Source organism: Erpetoichthys calabaricus, chromosome 9 (genome assembly GCF_900747795.2).
Source record: "Erpetoichthys calabaricus chromosome 9, fErpCal1.3, whole genome shotgun sequence".
Classification (NCBI taxonomy): Eukaryota; Metazoa; Chordata; class Cladistia; order Polypteriformes; family Polypteridae; genus Erpetoichthys; species Erpetoichthys calabaricus.
This window is the reverse complement of record NC_041402.2, coordinates 81,501,622-81,523,909: the sequence shown is the minus strand read 5'-3', so window position 1 is coordinate 81,523,909 and position 22,288 is coordinate 81,501,622. Positions and strand designations below refer to the sequence as shown.

At 36.5% G+C, this 22,288-nt stretch overlaps 1 protein-coding gene across 2 annotated transcripts in view; it reads right to left on the bottom strand.

Annotated features, from left to right (window-relative positions):
* Positions 1-22,288, bottom strand: part of vat1l (vesicle amine transport 1-like) — a 229,473-nt gene that overhangs the window by 166,151 nt on the left and 41,034 nt on the right. For both annotated transcript variants that reach the window (XM_051932018.1, XM_028809815.2), the window contains exon 2: positions 21,524-21,653. In XM_051932018.1, the coding sequence (XP_051787978.1) occupies positions 21,524-21,653 (130 nt within the window). The remainder of the gene's footprint in view (positions 1-21,523; positions 21,654-22,288) is intronic.

The window sequence follows — 22,288 nt, the reverse complement described above, 5'->3', positions numbered from 1 at the left end:
AAAATGGCACAACGTGATTTTAGTCTTATCACGTCTTATACTCTTGACTATCTGAAAGATATTAAACTATTAAAGACAAAATGGACTGAGTATAGAGCATTCCCAGAACATATGACCAAATAAAAGCACCTATTGACAGATTTCAAATTCAGATAATGTCCTGGATATATCTTAGACCCCAGTAGTAGTAATAGGAGTACTGTCATAAGTACAAGTAAAGTAACAAGTTGGGTGTGCACAATATACAAATTTTGCTAAATTATGCCATACTTTTCACAATTGAAGAATGTATTTTAGTTGAGTTTCCCTACCTATCTGAAAATTCAATAGATGTCGTCCTCTGAGATAACATACCGTAAGAGAAAAATCTTTTAAATTTGTTGGTAGAATCTAGAAATCTGACCCATATCATCATCAACACTGGTCAGTATGACTTCACAATAGAAACCAAAAGAAAAAGAATAAAATTAGGCAGATTATTTTTCATGAAATTTCTATCATGTATATGGTGTGGTAGGTGGCCGGGCCGGGTGTGGTCATCAGCCGCCTGCCTATTTAAGGAACCGCCTCCCCTCCCCTCACTCAGGGCTGGAGTCAGGTGAGGAGGTTGACGAGGTCGGACAGGAGGCGGCAAGGAGAGGCCTGAAGAGAAAGAGAAAGAGAAAGAGAAAAGAGAGGTGGCTGTATGAGAAGCCTGGACTTTGGGAGACTGTTGGGGTTTGCGGTGGTGCACTTATAGACGTTGTAAATATTAGTGTAAATAAACGTGTGGTGATGGCTGTAAACGTGTCTGCCTGTCTGTGTCCGGGTCGCCCTATTTCACAATGGAAACAAATAATGAGTCGCTGGAAATATAATCAGTAATAGGGTTGAAAGTTAGGTAGTGACAATGCACCTTCTTCTTTAGTTCTATGTAAAGTAGTCTTTCTAATACATGTTCAAGTTGAATTCTAGGTAAATGAACTTACAAATGAAAAAATGAAAAAAAATGTTAATAAATAGTATACAGCAGCAATGTTCCTAAAAAGATATACTGTAGGAGCTTTGGAAAGATACTGTATTCATTTTCACTTACTTCTTTCAGCTAGACTGAGATACTAGCTTTTTTAATCATTAAAGTCCAAATAAGGGATTAATCTCAGCTTTATGTGAAAATCCTCCATAATTAGGCCTGTTTCCTGCTTTTGTAGATTATACATTTAAAATTATATACAAAAATGTTTTCATCAGGTAACAGTCTCTCATTGTTTTCTTCCACATTTAGTGCCAATTTTGTTTCTTCCTTCTTGCATACTGCATCTATTTTTTTTCTCACATTTTTATGCTATGTACTTCCTGCCAAATTATAGCAGATCTCCAAGGGTCTGTATCTTCTAAAACTACATTTGTGCTTATGCCTTGTACTTCCTACCAAAGTGCAGCAGATCTTCTAGGGTCCGCATCTACTAAAATCACACTTGTGTTTACAGGAATGCCTGTGAAAACATACCAAAAGAATCTTTTTTTTTATTTGTTTTTTTTTCTAACTACAGCAATGTTAGTGAAATCTTTAATATTTTTCAATCTGTACATCATCATATACTGTTTATTTTTCTTATATGTATGATGAAAGTAAGTGTAAGAATACTGGGTATTCTGAATCAGTGCGTGTGAAGTATGAGAGTAAGTGAGAGATGTTGGAATGCTATTTAGACTTGATTAAGATATTTACCCCAGAAGAGTACAGTGAATAAATCAGTCCCTGTAGCATAAAAGATTCAGAACTCTTTGGTAACAGGAACCATGCACTAAAGAGTATCTTTGGTTTTAATGCCAGAATTCAGAAATACAAAAAATAATGGAAATGCCAAGGCTTATCATTAATACTGTAGCTTGACTTCAGTGATACCTGTTACACTCTAAGAACTGATAGTGATAACCAAGACAACATATTCAATTACTGTATTATTTAAAACAAATCTATCTATACTAAATTATAGATTAAGTATAAATGACAAAGCAGAAGGAATAATTCTGTAAATCTAGTTACACTTAGTTTTTCACTACGGTCCTATGTATTTATAATTTGCTCCCAAACAAAACATTCAAAATGAATGCCTTAATATGAGCAAATTAAAACACTCTTTATTAAACATTGTTAGACCAATATTACATAACACAGTTCTTGCTACAGAAATTTTGTTTGGGCATAGTCTAAAATATTCAATGGTAATGAAGTCCAGTAACTATGGGAGTTGTTTAAACAAGAAATTTCATACATCCAGGTACTGTTTGTCATATTTAAGTACGAGTAACTACTGCTTTGTAATATTTTAATAGAAAATATTGTTATTACCACCCATTGTTCCAAAATGGATTTATAATTGTAAATGAATGAGTCAACTATTAACATTTCAGTTAATTAAAAATAATCACACATTTATTCTGTCATATAAATGTAGTATCTTTTTGGTCATCAGTTGATCAAGTAATAAGTCACTTCTTCAAATAATTTAATATTTTCATAATTCTTTCATTTACATTAATTCAGGAATACCCATTATGCTGAAAAGAATGTGTAAGTTCACAGGCTACTTGAACAGCAAATATCCTTGTTTTATCAGATTTATCAGATTACTAGCAAAATACCCGTGCTTCGCAGCGGCGAAGTACTGCTTTAAAATTTTTATTAAGAAGAAAAGTAACCTTTTTAAACTGAGGGAAAATATACCAATAATTATTTGTTAAGGATCTCTTTGTATACCACGTTGTCAGTTCGGCCCTCCGGTTGTAATTTGACCAAGCTGTGCGTTGAGCTTACTCTTGAGCATGCAATGTATAGTTGGCCATGTGAAAAGCAATCTTGCCTCAAATCAATGCCAACCTTTTGTAGGGTCTGTCCCTGAGTCTTATTAATTGTAATTGCGAAGCAGAGCCTTACTAGAAATTGGAGGTGTTTGAATTGAAATGGGTTTCATCGATAACTTCGCATCCAGCTTTTGAAAGTTTAAACATTCATAAACATCAAAGTGTCCACTACTTAAATCGTCACCTGTTGTCCAAAGGTGTAAAATATTTGGCCATTTCGGTACACTTGAAAGCGACAACTGAACAATTCAGCGGCAGCCATCAACTCACATGCAGATCCATAGGTGAAGGGCTTAAGCATTTCACTCTTATAGTGCTCCTGTTTAGTATAATTATCTCCTGTACCATCATCAGTCCACACCTTGAACCTGTCCCAGTCATTCAATACATAAGACAAAATGTTTCTCCGGATATCAAGAGTGAGCCTGATATGGCTGTGCAATATGTAACACAGAGAATGGAAAAGGCAGTTGCCATCTCTGGGCATGGAAACCACTCGGTAAGTGACAGTTCTTTGATCGATGGTGATCACCTCGATGGACATGTTAATAGGGGTACGGTTGGAACGATAAAGGAAATGGGTACCTGAACAATGTAAACTAAGTCTAAAATACCTATACAATAACAATAATCGTAATAACGATCAGCGGAGAAGCCGTGGATTAAATAAAAATGTTGCAGTTATCAGCAGGGAGACGTGAATACCGTGGCGAAGCAAGGAAGGGAATGAAGAGACCGGAGTGATGGATGACCTTATATAGGCAGGCAGCCAACTACATGGGAGGCGTGGGGATGGGGGACCCAGTGCCGCCTCACACGGCAACCGAGCTGCAGGCTATGGACGTATATATGTACGTAAGTAGGATTCAGTTAGCAATGGGAACACGCATACCACATTTCTTGAAGATGGGCCCATAACTAACAAAGACCGTTGGAAAGTTCAATATGGCGGCCGACAGTGGCGTCATACCACCGAAATAAGTACGTACATCGGTTTCAGTTAGCGCAGGGAAGCCGCCTACCAAATTTTGTGAAGATGGGGCCATAAATAACAAAGTTTAACATGGCGGACATTGTCGACCGTTACGCATAGAATTTCTAAATGAAACGTGCTTAACTTTTGTAAGTAAGCTGTAAGGAATGAGCCTGCCAAATATCAGCCTTCTACCTACACGGGAAGTTGGAGAATTACACATGCTGTCAAATAAACGAACCACACGCCGTGGCGCAATTTTAGGGGCTTCGCCTCTAGCGCTGACGTCCGAGGTTCGATTCCCGTATTGGAGTGAAGTGAGTGGGTGGTTACCTACCAGGTAACGCTTATGGTTGGCCAGCAAGTCAGGTAACATCCGCCACGGTGCCTTCAGTTGTGAGAAGCAGATCATACAATGGATGAAAATAGTTTACTGTCAAATAATGCAAAGAGTACGCGACACCTGTTTCCCCCTTATTCTTGGCTCATCAGGCGTACACACTCACTGCACTCGCTTACGGTAATCGAACCTCGGACGTCAGCGCTAGAGGGGCTTCGCAGCGGTGAAGTATTGCTTTTAAATTTTAATTAAGAAGAAAAGAAAACCTTTTTAAATTAAGTCTTAAAAAGAGGTGTAAAGATATTGACAATAAGCTACGCAAACCCACCAAGACATGCAATCGTTTAAATCAAGGTTGAAAAACACCATCCCATAATATTAGTTAACGATTAACACATTTCTATATGTATTGTAAGCATACAATACAACTGATAATATGTTGCGCTTATTTATCTGGTGTACCGACATTTTTGCGCGTTTAACAGCTGAAATCTAACGTGGTTTGTGCCCTTCAGAATGAAAAGAGTTTGCATTTACCTTTTTAATAAAAGGCGAGCTTTTAAGCCTGAGAAATCACCCTGTAAATGCACACGTTTAATTGCACATGTGTTAATATGTATGCTTACACAGTATTAAAGACACTCAACAAGTACACAGTATTAAAAGACAGTCAACAATTAACGTCATTTACCTTCGTTCCCGCGTTTGACTTGTGCTGTAAATCTCTTCCTCGTTTTCAGTTCACATGATTACGTAGGAGGCGTAATACGTGATGACGCGATACGTGACTCCGCCTCCACCATTATAGTATATGGACAAAAAACAGGTTCCAGTTATGACCATTATGCGTAGAATTTCGAAATGAAACCTGCCTAACTTTTGTAAGTAAGCTGTAAGGAATGAGCCTGCCAAATTTCAGCCTTCTACCTACACGGGAAGTTGGAGAATTAGTGATGAGTGAGTCAGTCAGTCAGTCAGTCAGTGAGTCAGTGAGGGCTTTGCCTTTTATTAGTATAGATATCAGATTTACTGAGAAAAATAGCTTCAGTGGAAAAATATAAAAGAATGTAGAAAAATGAAAATAACTTAAATTGAAAAGAGTAAAATAATTTTTATTTTACTAGAAGTGAATTTACCCCATTTTTTACAGGTTTACTTGGTTTACAACAGTTAAGCTATCCCAATAAGAATGGAAGTAATGAAGTCTGTTAATTTAAGAGAGTTGACATATTCAAAATATTTAACGGCTTATTAGTTTGCCAGTGACTGTGATTGTGACCATTATATCAAAATTATAGTGATAAACTACTACTAAAGGTTTATATCATTTTAAAAAACCATAAGACAGTATAAAGATGTATTATGGCATCATAGGGAAAGGTGTGCTCAAAAGTCCTAATTTTTTTACCTAAATGTCCTCATCTCCAAAAAAAGAGAGTTGGCAGCCCTACACATAGGCCTTGTGGCACTGCAAGGACACAGGACTGGCATTTAAAGGAAGATTCAAAAACTTAAGACAGATAGCTAGAAAACATGAATATATGGGTGGAAGGCAAAAGGTAAGTAAGTAGTATGAGTACAATTACTTGGATGTAAATTACAGTCATAAAATGTACAATTCAAGGTCTGAAACTTTACAGAATGTAGAGTATGAGAATCAACTACTGCGGTGGGTTGGCGCCCTGCTCGGGATCGGTTCCTGCCTTGTGCCCTGTGTTGGCTGGGATTGGATTGGCTCCAGCAGACCCCTGTGACCCTGTGTTCAGATTCAGCAGGCTGGAAAATGGATGGATGGATGGAGAATCAACTATGGAAACGAGATATAAGTTAATAACCAAGCAGCTACTGAATACCAGAAGTTCGCTTAAATAAATTAAATAAAAAATTTTAAAGGTTTGTTTTTAACTGTATAATCTACAACAAAAAAAAAATAAATAGTGAATAATCAGTCTTACACTTTTTTAAATGTTCTCCAGAACATGGTTAGTTTAGTTTCAAACATCAATGAAAAACTTGTAGACATCAATTGATTGTGACAATCAATGTAAATCAAGATTCTAAACCTGTTACTGTTTAACTCCATCTCTTTTCTTGATGTGACCCTGAAGTGGGTTAAGTGGATTAAAAAATATATAAAATATCTTATATTACAGTAGAATTTCAGGAAATTTTCCATAGGATCTTAACACTCTCTCATGTCCCAATTACTTTACTCTGGAAAATAAATTAAACTTCTTTTCAATAATCTCCTAGACATTGTATGGTTTTTAAATCTTGATTCTCTCCTTAGACCAATTTAATCATACTCCCAATATGTTCATTATAATTAGTATCTATTATTATAATTATCATTTACATATACAGGGTGAGCCAAAAAGAAGTAGCACATTTCAAATGTTTATCCTACAAAAACGCTACAACATAAAATAAATTCCATTACAACACAAGAAAGGGTATACAATATAGATTTATTTAACTGTGTTTTAAAAATGATGTCTTCAAGGTGGTGGCCATCATTAAAGATTCACTCTTCAAGATGATTTCTGAAGGAGCACATGACTTGTTCAGCCATTTCAAGGGGAATAGTGGCGATTTTGTGGTGAATAGCGTCCTTGAGGGCTTCAAAGTTTTGAGGTTGGTGTGTGTATACCTTCAACTTGAGATAGCTCCACAAGAAGAAATCGCATGGAGCGTGTCCAGGTGAATATCAAGTGACATTGCCGTGCATGGAGATCAGCTTCCCCGGAAATATTTCCCACAAAACATCCATGGATCTCCGCGCCGTATGAGCTGTTGCTCCATCCTGTTGAAACCAGGCATCCACCACATCCATTTCTTTCAGTTGGGGCCGCAAAAAGTTCTCTAGCATTTCAATGTAATGTTCTGAAGTGATGGTAACCATTGCTCCCCCTCCTCACAAAAGCAAGGAAGGCCCGACAATGCCAAACTCCTCAACAGTGCACCAAAGTGTAACACACTTACTGTGCAGGAGTCTCTGGTCAAGTTCACGAGGGTTGGTTTCATCCCAAAAGCGAAAGTTTTGCTTATTTACGCAACCATTCAAATGGAAATGTGCCTCATACCTGCACATGACAATGGCATCTCAATGAACAACAACAACAACATTTATTTATATAGCACATTTTCATACAAAAAGTAGCTCAAAGTGCTTTACATAATGAAGAAAAGAAAAATAAAAGACAAAATAAGAAATTAAAATAAGGCAACATTAGTTAACATAGAAAAGTAGTAAGGTCCGATGGCCAGGGTGGACAGAAAAAACAAAAAAAAAACTCCAGAAAGCTGGAGAAAAAAATAAAATCTGTAGGGGTTCCAGGCCACGAGACAGCCCAGTCCCCTCTGGGCATTCTACCTATGAATGGTTTGCAAAATGTTCACGCACAACTCTGTATGGCTCTCCCAGTCTCTCTCAGTGAGTTCCTGCACTGCCATCATATTGTATGGATGGAAATTAAGGTCCTCATGCAAAATCCTCCTCAAAGACATGTTGGGAATGCCTAAGGCAGAAGCATGTTTGCGCTCTGAATGTCTAGCAGACTGCAAAATTGATACCCTTACAGCCTGGATGTTTTCAGGCGTTCGTACAGTCCAAGGACGGCCTGGAGATTTTCTGTTCAATGTTGTACCTGTCTGTCTAAATTTATCCACCCACTGAAGAATTGTTTTCCGATTTGGGACATCACCATTAGGAAGAATGCTGAAGTGCATTCGGAATGATTTTGAAGAATGCTTCGACAGTGAAAGTATGGTGCGCACCAGACCAAGACATGTTGCCAACTTGGCTGCTTCTACCTCGTGCAAGGACCTTGAGAAATGTGCTACTTCATTCTGGCTCACCCTGTATTTAATATTTAATCAAATATTCTACATATATTGTGGCATGTGTAATGTGTAAAATGTAGTATCTTTGATACTTGTGTGCTTTAGGTTCATTTTAATTTTAGAATTACATAAAAGTGTAATACATTCGTTCAAAATTGTAACCAAAAGCTTATATGGATAATTAAATGCATCCATGATTGAACAGAAGCGCAAGACACATATAACACATACTAGGATTTGATATACGGTATAAAATTCCTCTATCCAGCCTATTCTATAAATATTGCTGGAAAGGAAGGAATCAGCCCTGGGCAAACCACCAGTTCCTTTCAGACCACCACACTCCACACCAGTGCTGGAGCAACTTAGATCCTTAAGTCTATCAAATGCATAAATCTTTGGCATTTTGAATGGAAACCAGAAGACTCGCTCAGGCAAGGGGAGAATGTGTAAACTCCACACGGAATGAGACATTGGAGCTGTAAGGGAGCAGTGCTAACCTTTGCTCATAGACATAAGTCACTGGTGACATTGTTTAAAGGAAGGCTTGCTTTGCCAAGCATGAAAATAATCCAAGAAAAATTCTCTAAATTATTATTAATATTATGAGCATCATTCCTAGAAAAAAATAAACCTTGGGAGCTTAGTGGTCTGATAAAGCTCACAAAGTTTTAGTTCTAATGAGATAGGCTGACTGACATCTCTTAAAAGATTCAAAATTTTAAAATATTTTAATATGGGTTGGGCAGTCTAACTTGAAGCAGATTGTATTATTGGATCACTGAATCTCAAAGATTCCCAAATCTCTATAAGAATTATTTATGAACAGTGTTAATATCTGGACAAAGAAAGAATGGCATGAATTTAATATATAGTAAAAACAGAGGTGAAAACAGATACTTATTGAAAAAGTATTGTAACTCTCCATTATTCTGTAATATTTTCTCTAATTTTCTAAGGTCTGACACCCTTTTAATTACCACAAAGAAGTCTAATCACTAATTCATTGTGTCTACATCCACAATATGAACATTTTTTCAAACTATTTTATATAGTTATTTCATATATTTTTGATCCTATCAATAAATGTGCATATGAGGCCTAGTACGATGCACCTGTTATTTCTTTGCCTTATAGTCAGAGAGACCAGAAAATAAAATAACACGTGGAAAACAATGCCTCATTGGTTAACACTTCTGAATCACACCACCAAAGTACTGAGTTTGAAACAATCCCTATTATTTCTCTTCATTTTGCTTATTACTACTTATTGATAAAATATCCTTTATCATGTTTTTCCTTAAATACTTCAATGAGATTTTCCAAGGAATGGATGAAAATTAATTATCTTTAATGTCAAAAATAAAAAATACATCAAGTTCTTTCTTTTTATATAACATCTATAGATAATAATGTCCTATAAAATTACATTTTGAAGGGTTAAAATTTATTTTTTAAAATTGCAGTAATGTAGGTTTTAAATTTGCACTCTGCAATTGTGGTATAATTCACATTAAATTACTAACAAAGATTTACTTTATCCATCTTTGCAAAAGCTTTACTTCAGGGTAAAGAAGGCCTAATTCATACATTCACATTGAGCAGACTAGATTGGTCTAGGGAGATGACAAATCAATTTCCCCTTTTTCATTTCTTACAAATTGTGTCCTTAATTGAGATGTCAGGTCAATTTTCATGTGTTCATATTCACTACTGTATGAGTGGTTTTACACACTATGCCTTAAGTTTGCTTTCTTTTAACCCTGTCCACTTCTCTTTAGAAGTGTGCATTACTACTCAACACTGGCCTGAAAAAAGGACGCACTTATTTATGAGACTGAACCTGGCAAAGTCTTTAAATAATGTTTACTGAATCTAGAATAAGAAACTCTTTATTAGTAAGCAGAATTTAGCAAGATTTCAATTTGCTTATGCTTTATACTTATACTGTTCTAGTGAGAAAAAACACTGCAAAAGTTTACTATATCAGAAAAAGCTGAGAAAATCACTCTAAGGAAAACAAAGCATAAGGACAGAAAAAAAACAAACCTCCATTGTCTTTCTGTTCCAATATTTGCTTGTTCAATGACCCAAAACACTGAAAAGTACTTTAAGCCAACTAAGCCTCATATTGTAAGCATAGTCTAAAGCTACAGTGGGACATTTCTGCAATTTTTTCTTTCTTATTCTTTGTATGTCAGTCTAACTATGAGTAATTGTTATGGCCAATTAAATAGGCTACCTAAGGTATAATGTTAATAACGAGATATGCACTAAATGCATAATAGAAGCACTTGTGGTGGACAAGAAATCTAAGCAACAGAAAAACTTTGAAAAAGGTGCACTGGTTATAGAAAGCTACGTATTGTATATGGTCAATACAGTATTACTGGGCTGCTATAGCCAAGAGGGTTTTTTTATCCCACTAAAGAAAGATCTAAAGTAAATTCAGTACTCCTGGGATGTAGGTATATATGAAGGACAGTGGTGTAAAAATATACCAGGGGTCTCTAGTCAGACAGGTGGCTATAGCTTAGATACCCATTATTTTATCAGTGGCTCCTAATCAGCCCTTATAGTAGGCAGGCTACCTGGGGGGTGCCTGACATTTTAACAGAGTTGCAACTCAGGGTTTTAGGGACAACAGAGGCCTCAACAAGTTCTAGAAGGAAGTGCCCAGGGGTTATAAAGAAAATTCCTCACCCCAAAAGTATCTCTAGATATATTTAGAAATGGTGAATGCTAGGGGATATAAAGCCCCTTTAATACCTCAGTAACCTTGCAGTCTCAAATTGAGGTATTAACAAGTGATCTGCTGGCAACTATAAGGAAGGCCAGAGATTGTGCTGAGAGAGGTATGAGAAGGATAGATTCACCTAAGTTCAGCTAAGTACTAGGGGTTTCTTACTTTACTACTTATTTCTGTACTCCTTGTTTTGCATGGTCTCCCATATACAGGTTGACCTAATCCGAAATGCTCCAAAATCCAAAACTGAAACCAATATTTTTCTGTTACAATGACAGTATTGATGAAAGATTGATGACAACATTTTTCCTTATAGACTGACATGATCAGTGACATTTATTATGCCCACGTATTCTGAGGTATTTGGTCTCCTACAAAATGCTTAGTTACTTTTTGCTTTCAGTTTGTGTCCACCTTGCTTGGATGTTATGTTACTGCTTTGCTTTGTACAGGAGATTGATTGTACCATTTACTGCAGGTGACGTTTGATGATATTTAAAGCAAACGAACAAAGAGCCTCCATGCAATAAAGCAAGAAATGGGAAAACATTAACAGACACAGCTTCAACTGAATCACTTTCAAAAAATGACTGTACGGAGAAGATAATGTCCTGGGAAAACAGCTCCCTTTCATCTTGCTGAAATTGTAAATGTTGTAGCACTTGCTCTGAATCTGCTATAATAAGAAAAACTGAATAATTCTAAAGATAAAGATTACAAAATGTGACCGAAAAGCCTTCAGTCTAATATGCCCTAAACTTTGGCAGGATCATGCACAATGTGAATGGACTACTTAATCATTCTTAACATTTATGGTAAAACAAGGATGTATGAGCAGCTGGCACAAGATTTATTGTTGTGTTTTGCTTTAAGTTTATTTTATCACACTGTACCTGTTCATGCATTGTATGCATTGTCATTAAATCTATTTTAACTTTTCTTCCAGTTTCCTAGATGCTACTTCAACTTTATTGCAACAACCTTATTCTAACCAGATGACACAGAAGAGACGTTTGTTATACCTGCTCACAAAACTGGATCCAGGATAATCACTTGTGCATTTTTTTTGCAGAAACCTCACATGAGCGGAACAAAATTACCATATAGGGAATTGTGAATTACCAGCTATAAAATTAGCCCTCTGGGACTAAAGGTGATAGCTCAGGGAACAGAACTGCTCTTTTTGATTTGTACAAACCACAAAAATTTAACTTGATTAATTAATTAAAAAAAAAAAGTTGAAATACCAGACAAGATTGGTACAATTTGTTTATTATTCACTTCAACCTTGTTATTTTTTTAGACCAGACGATAAACTACTAAAGAGAATGTGCTCTCCTACTGTTTTGTTAAAAATGGATGAAAAGTAAGGTGCAACTTTTGGAATTTTTTTTATATACATTTAATAACATTTCAAAGGAGATTAATCAAAACAATTATCTGGGTTAGAGATGTGCTCTGTCTCTCAGCATATCTTTAAAAGAATATTTCATTGCTATTTACCATTGTGGTTTGCTGTAATGTCCAAGAAAAAAATTTAATCTTACATTTTCAAGGAGAAGAAAGATAACACACTTTTTATGAGAATGGGCACCTATGGAGACCAACATTGGACAACAGAAAACAATCTAAAAAAAAGTCCATGAAAAAAATCTTGCATTACTTGTCGAATTTGTATACTCACAAGGTGCAAAATATTAAATAAATTCTTCACAGGAAATGCATGCAGACAACAACACAAAATGACGGTGCCCAAAGGAAACATAAACATAGCATGGCAACATGATGATGTCACAATAAAAATAAAAAATCATATACAGTTGTAAAAAAAATCAAAAAGAAGCACACCACTACCTAACATGTTCCTGACTTCATTTAACTAAATTACCTAACCTAGAAAAATATTACTCCACCAGAAGATACATCAGAAGGTCTATTACAATTTGTATTAAGCATTAAAAGGTTTTGTTGTCAGAAGTTCTTCAGTTTCTAGAGTTTACCTTGAATGTGCTCTTATGGCTGCAGTTACAAATTTCAAGTTTACATTTGTATGTTATTTTACCACATGAAATTGTGTTAAATTAAACAAATCCTTAAATGGATATTTGAAGTAGTCACCCTTCACCTATATGAGAACAAACAGGAGATAATTATTTGCTTTACTTTAAAACTTACCTATAGAATTTTAACAAAACACTACAATATTAACATGCACACTAGAAAATTGCTTTTTTTATCTATATTTGTACTGTTTGAATTGTCTAAAATTATAATACTTTTTTAGACCCAACTTGTTCAAAGTTATAACTTGTTTAAACGTTTACACTTGGGTCATCGAAATCTTAGTTGAAGTAGCCAACATGCTGACAGAGCCAAAGGTAAGATCAGGTTTATTTCACGAAACTGATGATTACATAAAAAGAAGTAGAGCAGAAGAGACTGACACGTCTGCTAACAATCAAAACACATTTTTGGGAAAGATTAATTTAATAGTTAAAAAACACTGCAATCTGGATGACAGTAAAACAGACATAATAAACAAGCCAAAGGTAAAATGAACAGCCACCACTTCACTTCAGTGCATAGTTGTCTACACATTCACAGATACTCTTCTACTAAATCTCTATGTATATCATATGCGCCCTTGCCAGAGCACAGTGTCACCCGGTGTCCACAAAAGGGCAGGAATATTTAATGAACAAAGGTAACTGGCCAGCATAAAATAGTAAACCATGCAGTGTACATTAGTTCGTCTGGGCATCACGTTGTCCACAACAGGGCTGGAATGTCTGAAATCACCTCCTAAGTTTAAAAGTAAATGGGCCTCTGGCACTTTTAAACCCCATACCGTGATCAATTCCACCCAAACCCAAGAATTGGGGTAGTCTTACATTAACACAAGAAATATCAGAATAGAAATCCTTGTACAAAATTCTGGTGCTCAAGCAAACATTAACCCTAAATTGCCCTTAAAAAAGCCAGTTCTTTTAGAATACCCTATATAAAGTGTTATAATCATTTTCAACAAATGTGTTTTCTGAATTATTTCTGTAAAAATACTTTTGTCACCTTAGTCTTGATTTACCAGTACCTATATACGGCTGCTTTATTTACCTTATAATCCAAACTTCTTTTTTATTGTTCTTACATTTGCTTATATGCTAATGTGCAGTTATTTACAGTATTAGAGTTACTCACTGGTTATTTGTATCATGAATTAATATTATTGCATATGTTTCTTTTTTAGGTGTTAGGTGACATGAAAAGGGCTCATTAATCACTTGATATAATTTATCTATCTGGATGCCATCACTTCTTAAGAGTTCTATAGTCATGGGCCAGTGGGATCCTACTAGGAATGGATTGGAATGATCAATCAATAATTAATCAATATGATCCTTGATTGAAGGGGAATAATTCATCAGTTTTCTTATGACCAGAGTGGAAATGGTCTGTTCAAATAGAAAAAAATTGAAGTATTTATACCCGAGTAAGAAACGTTAACGGCTAGTTGAAACAGCAGCCAGGTAACATGCAAAGTCAAAAAAACAAAAGTAAACACATTTATTGTAAAAACTCAAAATGGAAGTCAAGTATTTGTTTGCCACAGTTGAAAACTAAAAAAACTCTCTAAAATAAAATTGCACATTTTTGTTTTGTTAACCCAAAGCTTAAATGTGAAGAACAGGGGCCTCATGCATAACGCCGTGCATAGAATTCGCACTATAATATGACATAAGCACAAAAGCGGAAATGTGCTTGCGCACAAAAAAATCCAGATGTATAAATCTGTGCGTACGCCAACTTCCACGTTCTTCCGCTCCATAAATCCCGGTCAGCGTGAAAAGTAACGCACATGCACGCTCCTTCTGTCCCGCCCCAACTCCTCCCAGAATTATGCCTCTTTGAATATGCAAATCAATATAAATAGCCCTTAAGCTCAACCTTCTGTGAAAAGACAATGGCAAAAGCAAGAGGGAAAATAAAAGAATTTCAGCAAAAGTGGAGGCAAGGAAAAACATACTATTTGTTGGTTTAAACAGTGGTATAAACAACAAAAGGAAGTTGATCGAGTGACATAGCGTGTCGGAGAAACTCGAAAGCTCATGTTCACAAAGTCGCACAGTGCCCACAATAAAAAAGAAGTTGTCACATATCAAAGTCGCCGTGAAAAGGCAAGTCGTAGCCCACCGTCTGAGTGTCATATGAAAGCTTATAGGGAACTGAGAAAAAAAAAAAGGCACACAGTGGGGAAAATAGTACGAAATGTCAACTTTAATCTCTAAATTTCCACTTTAATCACATAGTTTATTTTGTCATTAAAGTAGAACATCATAAACTTCATCCTAAATCGTTTAATTTACTAGTTTCTCAATCCCATCGTAACTAAAGTAGCACCGTTAAATGCTTTGTTTTGTATTTGATCTTCTATGTGCTCTATGTGTGTGAATCACTACGTGCTTCCAGGCTTTCTCTTCCTCCGACAGGACACAGAATCCATTACATTTGTGATATTACAGCTCTCTGACTAATTAAAATACTGAGAAGTATGCGTGATATCATTTTCATGATGATAGGAGTTAAAACATGTTATTAAACATGGGAACACGGTGGCACAGTGATTCTTCATGTCTCACGCAAGATGCTTGCTGCGCCGTGCATGACCTTCGATGAAATACTTTATTGTAGCAGTACTGTCTCCTTCAAACGTACTAACCTCCAATTCTTGTCCTTACTTTTCTTTCTCCAAATACCCAATCGCCACGCAATCAGCTCTGTAACAGACATTAAGTCATCTGTAAGCTCAGAATGCCGATCTTCAAAACTTTTAAGGAACACTGAAATATCTTCGTAGTACGTGTTTAATTATTCTATCCATCTATCCTTCCAGTGTCGCGCCAGCCACAGCAAGAATACAGCGCGAGGCAGGAACAATCTGTGAATGGAGCGCCAGAGGCTCGCTAGCGCTGCGGCATCGTGTAGTTAAAGTTAAAGTTTTATCTGTATAATATAATAAACATATTTTGCTGCATTTCATCTTAAAAATGATATTGTCATCATATGTAAATACACGCTTTATAAAGTGGCTCAGGTTGTGCAATATTGTAACTGCATCGCAAGTTTGCAGTGAGGTAATTGTACTTATAAGTACAAACAGTTCTACAAGGAGCACTTGATGGACTGATTGAGTGCGTTTAGAGTTCTTGGGATGAAACTGTTTCTAAACCGTGAGGTCTGTACAGGAAAGGGTTTGAAGCGTTTGCCGAGTGAGTGCAGTTCAAATAGGCAGCATGGCTGAGACAGCGTGTGCTTGATGCTGTATACCGATAATTCTCTTTCCAATCAGCTGCTGTACAGCTGTGATTCACACTCAGATACAGTGATATAAATACTCCAAGTGGTGCAGTGAGAGTAATATGGAAAAAGATGATCCGATGTGGCAACACCTAACGGGTGTTGCAGCTGAAAGAAGGAGAAGAAGAAGAAGAAGGTGCAGTGAGAGTAACAACGCTAAAGCAGTTATGGTATTTGGAATAGTTTGACCATTCTATGGACCATTATATTGTTACCGGTTAATTACAATCAGATGCATTAAACTAATAAACAATATGCGGTTAATTTCAGTGTATTTATAAAGCCGCGTCAGGGATGTGGATCTAAAAAAGAAAGGATAACCACACAGGAACTGTAGCACTGCTTTGACGCTGGGTGTCGCCAGTCTGCAAAACTGAGCAGAGAACTTGCGTACGACAGGGTATGAGCTACCGTAGAAATGTGCGTGTCTTTACGCCAAGTTTAGGTTTTATACATCGTGATTTGAACGTGGAAATGTTCTTACGCAACATTTTTATGCGTACGCACCATTTATACATGAGGCCCCAGGTCACCATCATCATTTTTTGTAAGGTTGACACATCAGGTTCAAAATGAAATTACCCATAAGAAAAAAAGAACCTAGAAATTATCTTAGGATGGCATTATAATAACAGCAATAAAAACAATGACAAGAAGAAAATATTAACAGAAGAAAAATCCATTATTAATGGTAGAAAAAAAAGAAATAAATCTACAGGTTTCCAGAAGTATTCCTAAAGATGTTTAAACGCTGCCTGTCAGTACCATCCTGACAGAAGTCTCGCCTTTCTAATTACCAATGACTTGCTTGTACTGTATGTCAAAAGGGTATTAAGTACGAGTTTGCCTTCCATTGTACCTCTTTTTGCCTCCCTGCCCTGCTCCCTCTTGAGTGCCCATAGATAGATTTCACTAAAAAATATGTAATCTCAATTAGTCAGTTTAGTGTCTATAGAGAATGTCATTCTTGATACTGACTGAGCTTCCAATACATTTGTAGGTTTGTTATCAGTAATCTGTGTGATGGCAGTACTCACAGACAATGTCAAGAGTTTGTCAAAATAAAACAAAATTCTAAAACATTTCCATTTTCTGAAAAACAAGCTTAATTACTATACATTATCAAACATTGTTTAAATCAATCTAAACAAACAGCCTTGATTTTATATAGCACATGTTTTGTAATAAACACCACCTCAAGATGTTTTACACAGAGATTTATTGTTACATTGCATGGAATCACTTTACATTCAGAGCTTAAACAGGTTAAGTGATCTGCTTTAGCTCATAAAATAATAATAATAATAATTCATTACATTTATATAGCGCTTTTCTCAGTACTCAAAGCACTATCCACACAAGCCCGCATTGGGACCATACTAGGGTTTTGAAGTTGGTTCTTTTCAAGATTAGGCTAAACTGTCTGCCAAGCAAATAAAGCTGACCTCCCTCAGATTTCCTGTGAAAAGGTTTCTTTAAATATACTACATACTCAAAAGTCAAAACGAGTGGCATTGGAATAGCCTCACTCCAAAAAATTAAAGTTGTTTAAAACATTTCACATTCCAAAAGCAATATTCAAAGTTATGGAGATTAGTATTTTAAGAAACTTTAAAAAATGTCTCACATTCTATTCTGCCCTCCATTCATCTAATCCAGTACAATTGTATTGTTCATTTTGTTCATTTTCATTTAACTGAACACCTGAAAGTAATTGAAATGATTCTTGATCCTTTACAAGAAGTATAATGGCAAAGCAAACAGAGAGCAAATGTTTTGTATGCACTGTGATAACGAGATTCTGACTTTAAGAATTAATCAGCAATCTTGATTAGTCCTGATAATTAAATAATAGTCCATTTAAGACAGCCACCTTGTTGAACATAGTTCAAAATATATTTTAACTCCTTGCACTTTATTTTATTGCTTTATACCTTGCATTTTTGATTAAACCTGTTAATTAAGTAACACTCTGTTAAAGACTAACAGCTTTTTTAGCTTAGTAAAAAATACATTTTAACTTTTTTTCAATTCACTTGTTTACACAGAAGTGCAGTGGCTAGCACAGTTGCCTTAATTGGCAACTCTTTACTGGCCTAGTATAAGTAAGCATGGGTGAATTAATGAGTGTACAACAGCAAAGAACTGGTGCCCATCCAGGGCTACTTTACTCTTAATGCCTAGTACTGCCTATTCAAACCTAGTTTCTCATAACCGTACAGTGATTTAATGAGTTAGAAAATGGATGGACTGATTAACTTTATTGCCTTAAATTAGCATAAGGAAATTACATCAGCATCAACAAAATACTACTATTTGTCTACTGAAAAAACAGAATTTCTGTTATCTTCTAAGAATTGTCCGACTTCAGGAAAAGCAAAAGTTAGACCTCTTATATTATTGAAAGATGCTGAGAAATTAGTTCACGCGTTTGTTTTCAGTCGACTAGATTACTGTAACGCACTCCTCTCAGGACTACCCAAAAAAGACATAAATCGTTTGCAACTAGTGCAGAATGCAGCTACTAGAATCCTAACTAGGAAAAGAAAATCCAAGCACCACCTTTAAAAGCCCTTTTCGTCTGGTTCAAAAGGCCCTTGATGTCACTTGTAATCCATGGCTTGTTGTTAGCATAGCAGCGTACTGTTCTTACTGGAACTACAATGTCCATACAGAAGTTGATGTAGTCAGTAGTGCAGTCAACAACCTCCTCAATGTTCTCACTATGTGACCCCTGCAGGATATCCCAGTCCCTAGTTCCAAAGCAGTCTCTCAGAGCCTGCTCTGCCTCAGGGGACCACTTCCTGAATGAGCATGTGGTTGTAGGTAGCTCCCTCACTCTTGGTTTGTAGTGAGGCTGAAACAGAACCAGGTTATGATCTGCTTTCCCAAGCGCAGGCAGCGGGGTGGCGCTGTATGCGTCTTTAACATTTGCATACAGTAGGTCAATAGTCCTATTTCCCTGGGTGTTACAATCCACATACAGGGAGAAGGCAGGTAATGTTTTGTCCAGCGTCACATGGTTAAAATCTCCAGCAATTAGCACAAGCGGCTCAGGGTGCTGCGTTTGTAATTTAGCAACAGCAGAATGAATGATGTCACTCGCTATCTCCATGTCCGCCCAAGGAGGGATGTAAACAGTAACAACAATGACGTGTCCAAACTCTCTGGGCAAGTAATAGGGACGCAGACTTACGACCAACAGTTCGATGTCCCTGCAGCAAGTGGAGATTTTAACGTTTACATGTCCAGAGTTGCACCACCTTGTACTGACATAGAGAGCGAGTCCTCCACTTTTCCGCTTCCCGCAGGTACTTATGTCTCTGTCTGTTCTAATTGTGCTAAACCTGGGTAGCTCCAAGTTAGCATCTGGGATGTTAGTTGTTAGCCACGTTTCACAAAAACACAACAAACTGCATTCTCTGTAGGTTCTGACATTTTTCAACAGCGCAGCCAGTTCGTCGATCTTATTTGGTAGTGAGTTCACATTTCCCAGGATCACAGAAGGCACCGAAGGTTTGTATCATCACTTTCTTGCTAGATGCTTGGCTTTCATCTTAGCGCCGGCTCTGCTGCCATGATACCGCCTTCTTACCTTGTCAGGTAAATAGGGAACCACACCAGCGCAGGCATTTGTTCTCAGCACTTGAAGTTGACTACTTGAATAGACGAGTCTCGGTGTGTAAAAATCCATGTCCAAGTAGCAAAAAGTAGTAAAAAGTGTCCAGGGAACAAGTCCACATAAAAGAAAGTGGTATTAGTGAACAATGAAATTGAGAAATACAGAGAAAAAAGGTAGAAGAATAAAGTCATACACGAAGCTGCTGGAAAGGCTGCCACTCGCGGCGGCACCTGAGTCAACTTATGAACTAAACTTATAACCAGAGGGAAAAATGCTTACAAATGTACATGTATTTAATTACAGTACATTTTACAACAACATGTTTAATTTCATTAATAGAGCCTGTAAATTATAGTAAATTGTGAAAACTTCAATCCCTGTCATAAAACTTCAGTAAGTCGAAAAAACTGCAATTACACTTATCATCTTCTGTCAAACAATAAGGTAAGATCTAACAAAATCTTTTTTAATATTGTCACACATGTGCGCATGAGAGGCAGCTAAAGGACTCAAATGAGGGTAATTCCATGCCAGACCAGGGGGTGGCAGAGTTCACTAATCCTTTCTCTTTTTCCACTGCAGACCAGTTACAGGAAATTCCGCCCGCCCCTGATGATGTCACTTCTGGTTCTGGTCCCAACAACATCACTTCCGGAGTGGCAGAGTGGTGGCTCTGAGGTTAGGGATCTGCACTGGCAATCGGAAGGTTTCCGGTTCAAATCCCGCAAATTCCAAAAAGGGACTCTGCTCTGTTTGGCCCTTGAGCAAGGCCCTTAACCTGCAATTGCTGAGCGCTTTGAGTAGTGAGAAAAGCGCTATATAAATGCAAAGAATTATTATTATTACTTCCGGCACTGGCCCCGATGACCTCACTTCCTCTGCCTTGTTTTAAAGCCGCCATCTTTACCTCACCCACACAGTTCTGTTTTGGACTCCAATCTGTACACAACTGTACTATCTATTGACACACACGTGTGAGTAGGAGACAGCTAAAGGGCCTGAGTAAATGTAATACTACACCAAACCAGGGGATGGCAGAGTGTGCTTACCGTCTCTCTCAGTTTCTTGCAGACCATTCCCGGGAAATCTCGCCAGGTCCTAGCACCTCTGATGATGTCACTTCCGGCTCCGGCACCTCTGATGACATCACTTCCGGCATAGGTAACATCATTTCCTTCCCCAGCCCTTAAAACCACCATCTTACCACCAAGTATTCAGTTCTATTTCGGACTCAGTCATGTGAAATTCTTTGTTCAAACTTTTGCAAACTTTTGCAGCTAGGATATAATATACAGGTGGCTGCCCCAAACCTTTATAATGTCTGAAGTCTTGTCACACTATGTATGAACCTTTTTGCAGCCAGGTTCAAGTATACAGGAGGCTGCCCCAAACCTTTTTGTGGTTCTTTTGTCATTCTATGACAATATATATGACTTTAATCTGGATGATGCTGTCTGATTATATTATCTAATTGAAAACAGTTATAATTTCTTCATTTCAAAGCATCGTTTTTTTTTGTTTCCATAAAGTGGTATTCCCATTTAAAGTATTCTGATCATAATCTGGAAATTAGTGTTTTTGTACTAGTACACTTGTAAAAGTGTATGTGTACTACTGCTTAATACAATACATTGTAACCAGCCAAAGTATTAAATTGAATATATTATTTCTCTAGCCTGAAGGTAAAGAAAAAAAAAACTTCTCTGCAATTAGTAAACAGATAATTAAACAGTTGCTTCTTATATCCCTTTACACTATGAATATTTAAAATATATACTAAAGTAAATTTTTACAAACCTCAAATTCTTTTGTGTTTTCACCCAGTGCTTCCACAATGCCAGAGCATTCAAATCCAGGGACAAGAGGTGTCTTTGGTGGGTTATCAATGTTTCCTTGTCGAACCATTAAATCTAAAAAATTCAAGCCACTGCAATAAAACAATAAAGGAGATGTCATGCTTAATAAAATACAATCATCTCTAAAACAAGTGTCCACTTTCATTTTAACACCATTTAAAAAACTACTGTATAAAGCACTAAACACTTGCAATATCCAAATAAATGCATACAATAAAAAGGCAAAAAGTAATATATTTTACATGGCATACAGTATATACATTTACTGGTAATCTGTTAAGATTATACAATTAAAATTTAATGAAAAGAGGATTAAATACAGTTTATTTTGTAGAATTACACTTTAATTTTTTTAGTCCATACAGAAAGTAAAACGTTTTACCTCTGTAAGCAAAAAGATAAATAAATGGTCTCATTCATGATGAGCTACCACTGAGTGTTTAAAAAATCTCCATAGTCTCAACTTGACAAGAGATCTAGAGATAAATATGTTCTTTGTTTGCTGCCTTCTCTTTATTTGCTGTTTCTTGCTTTGGTGCCATGTATAAATTTCACAGTTTACATCCTATATTAATTCTATATTTTTACAATCCTGATGCATATTTCTTTCCTGGTTCAGTCTAACTGTGTTCTTTATTCTCAGTTTAAAGTCATTTTATGTCTTTTTATGTGATTTAAGGTATGTTTCTTATGTCTATCATGTTTA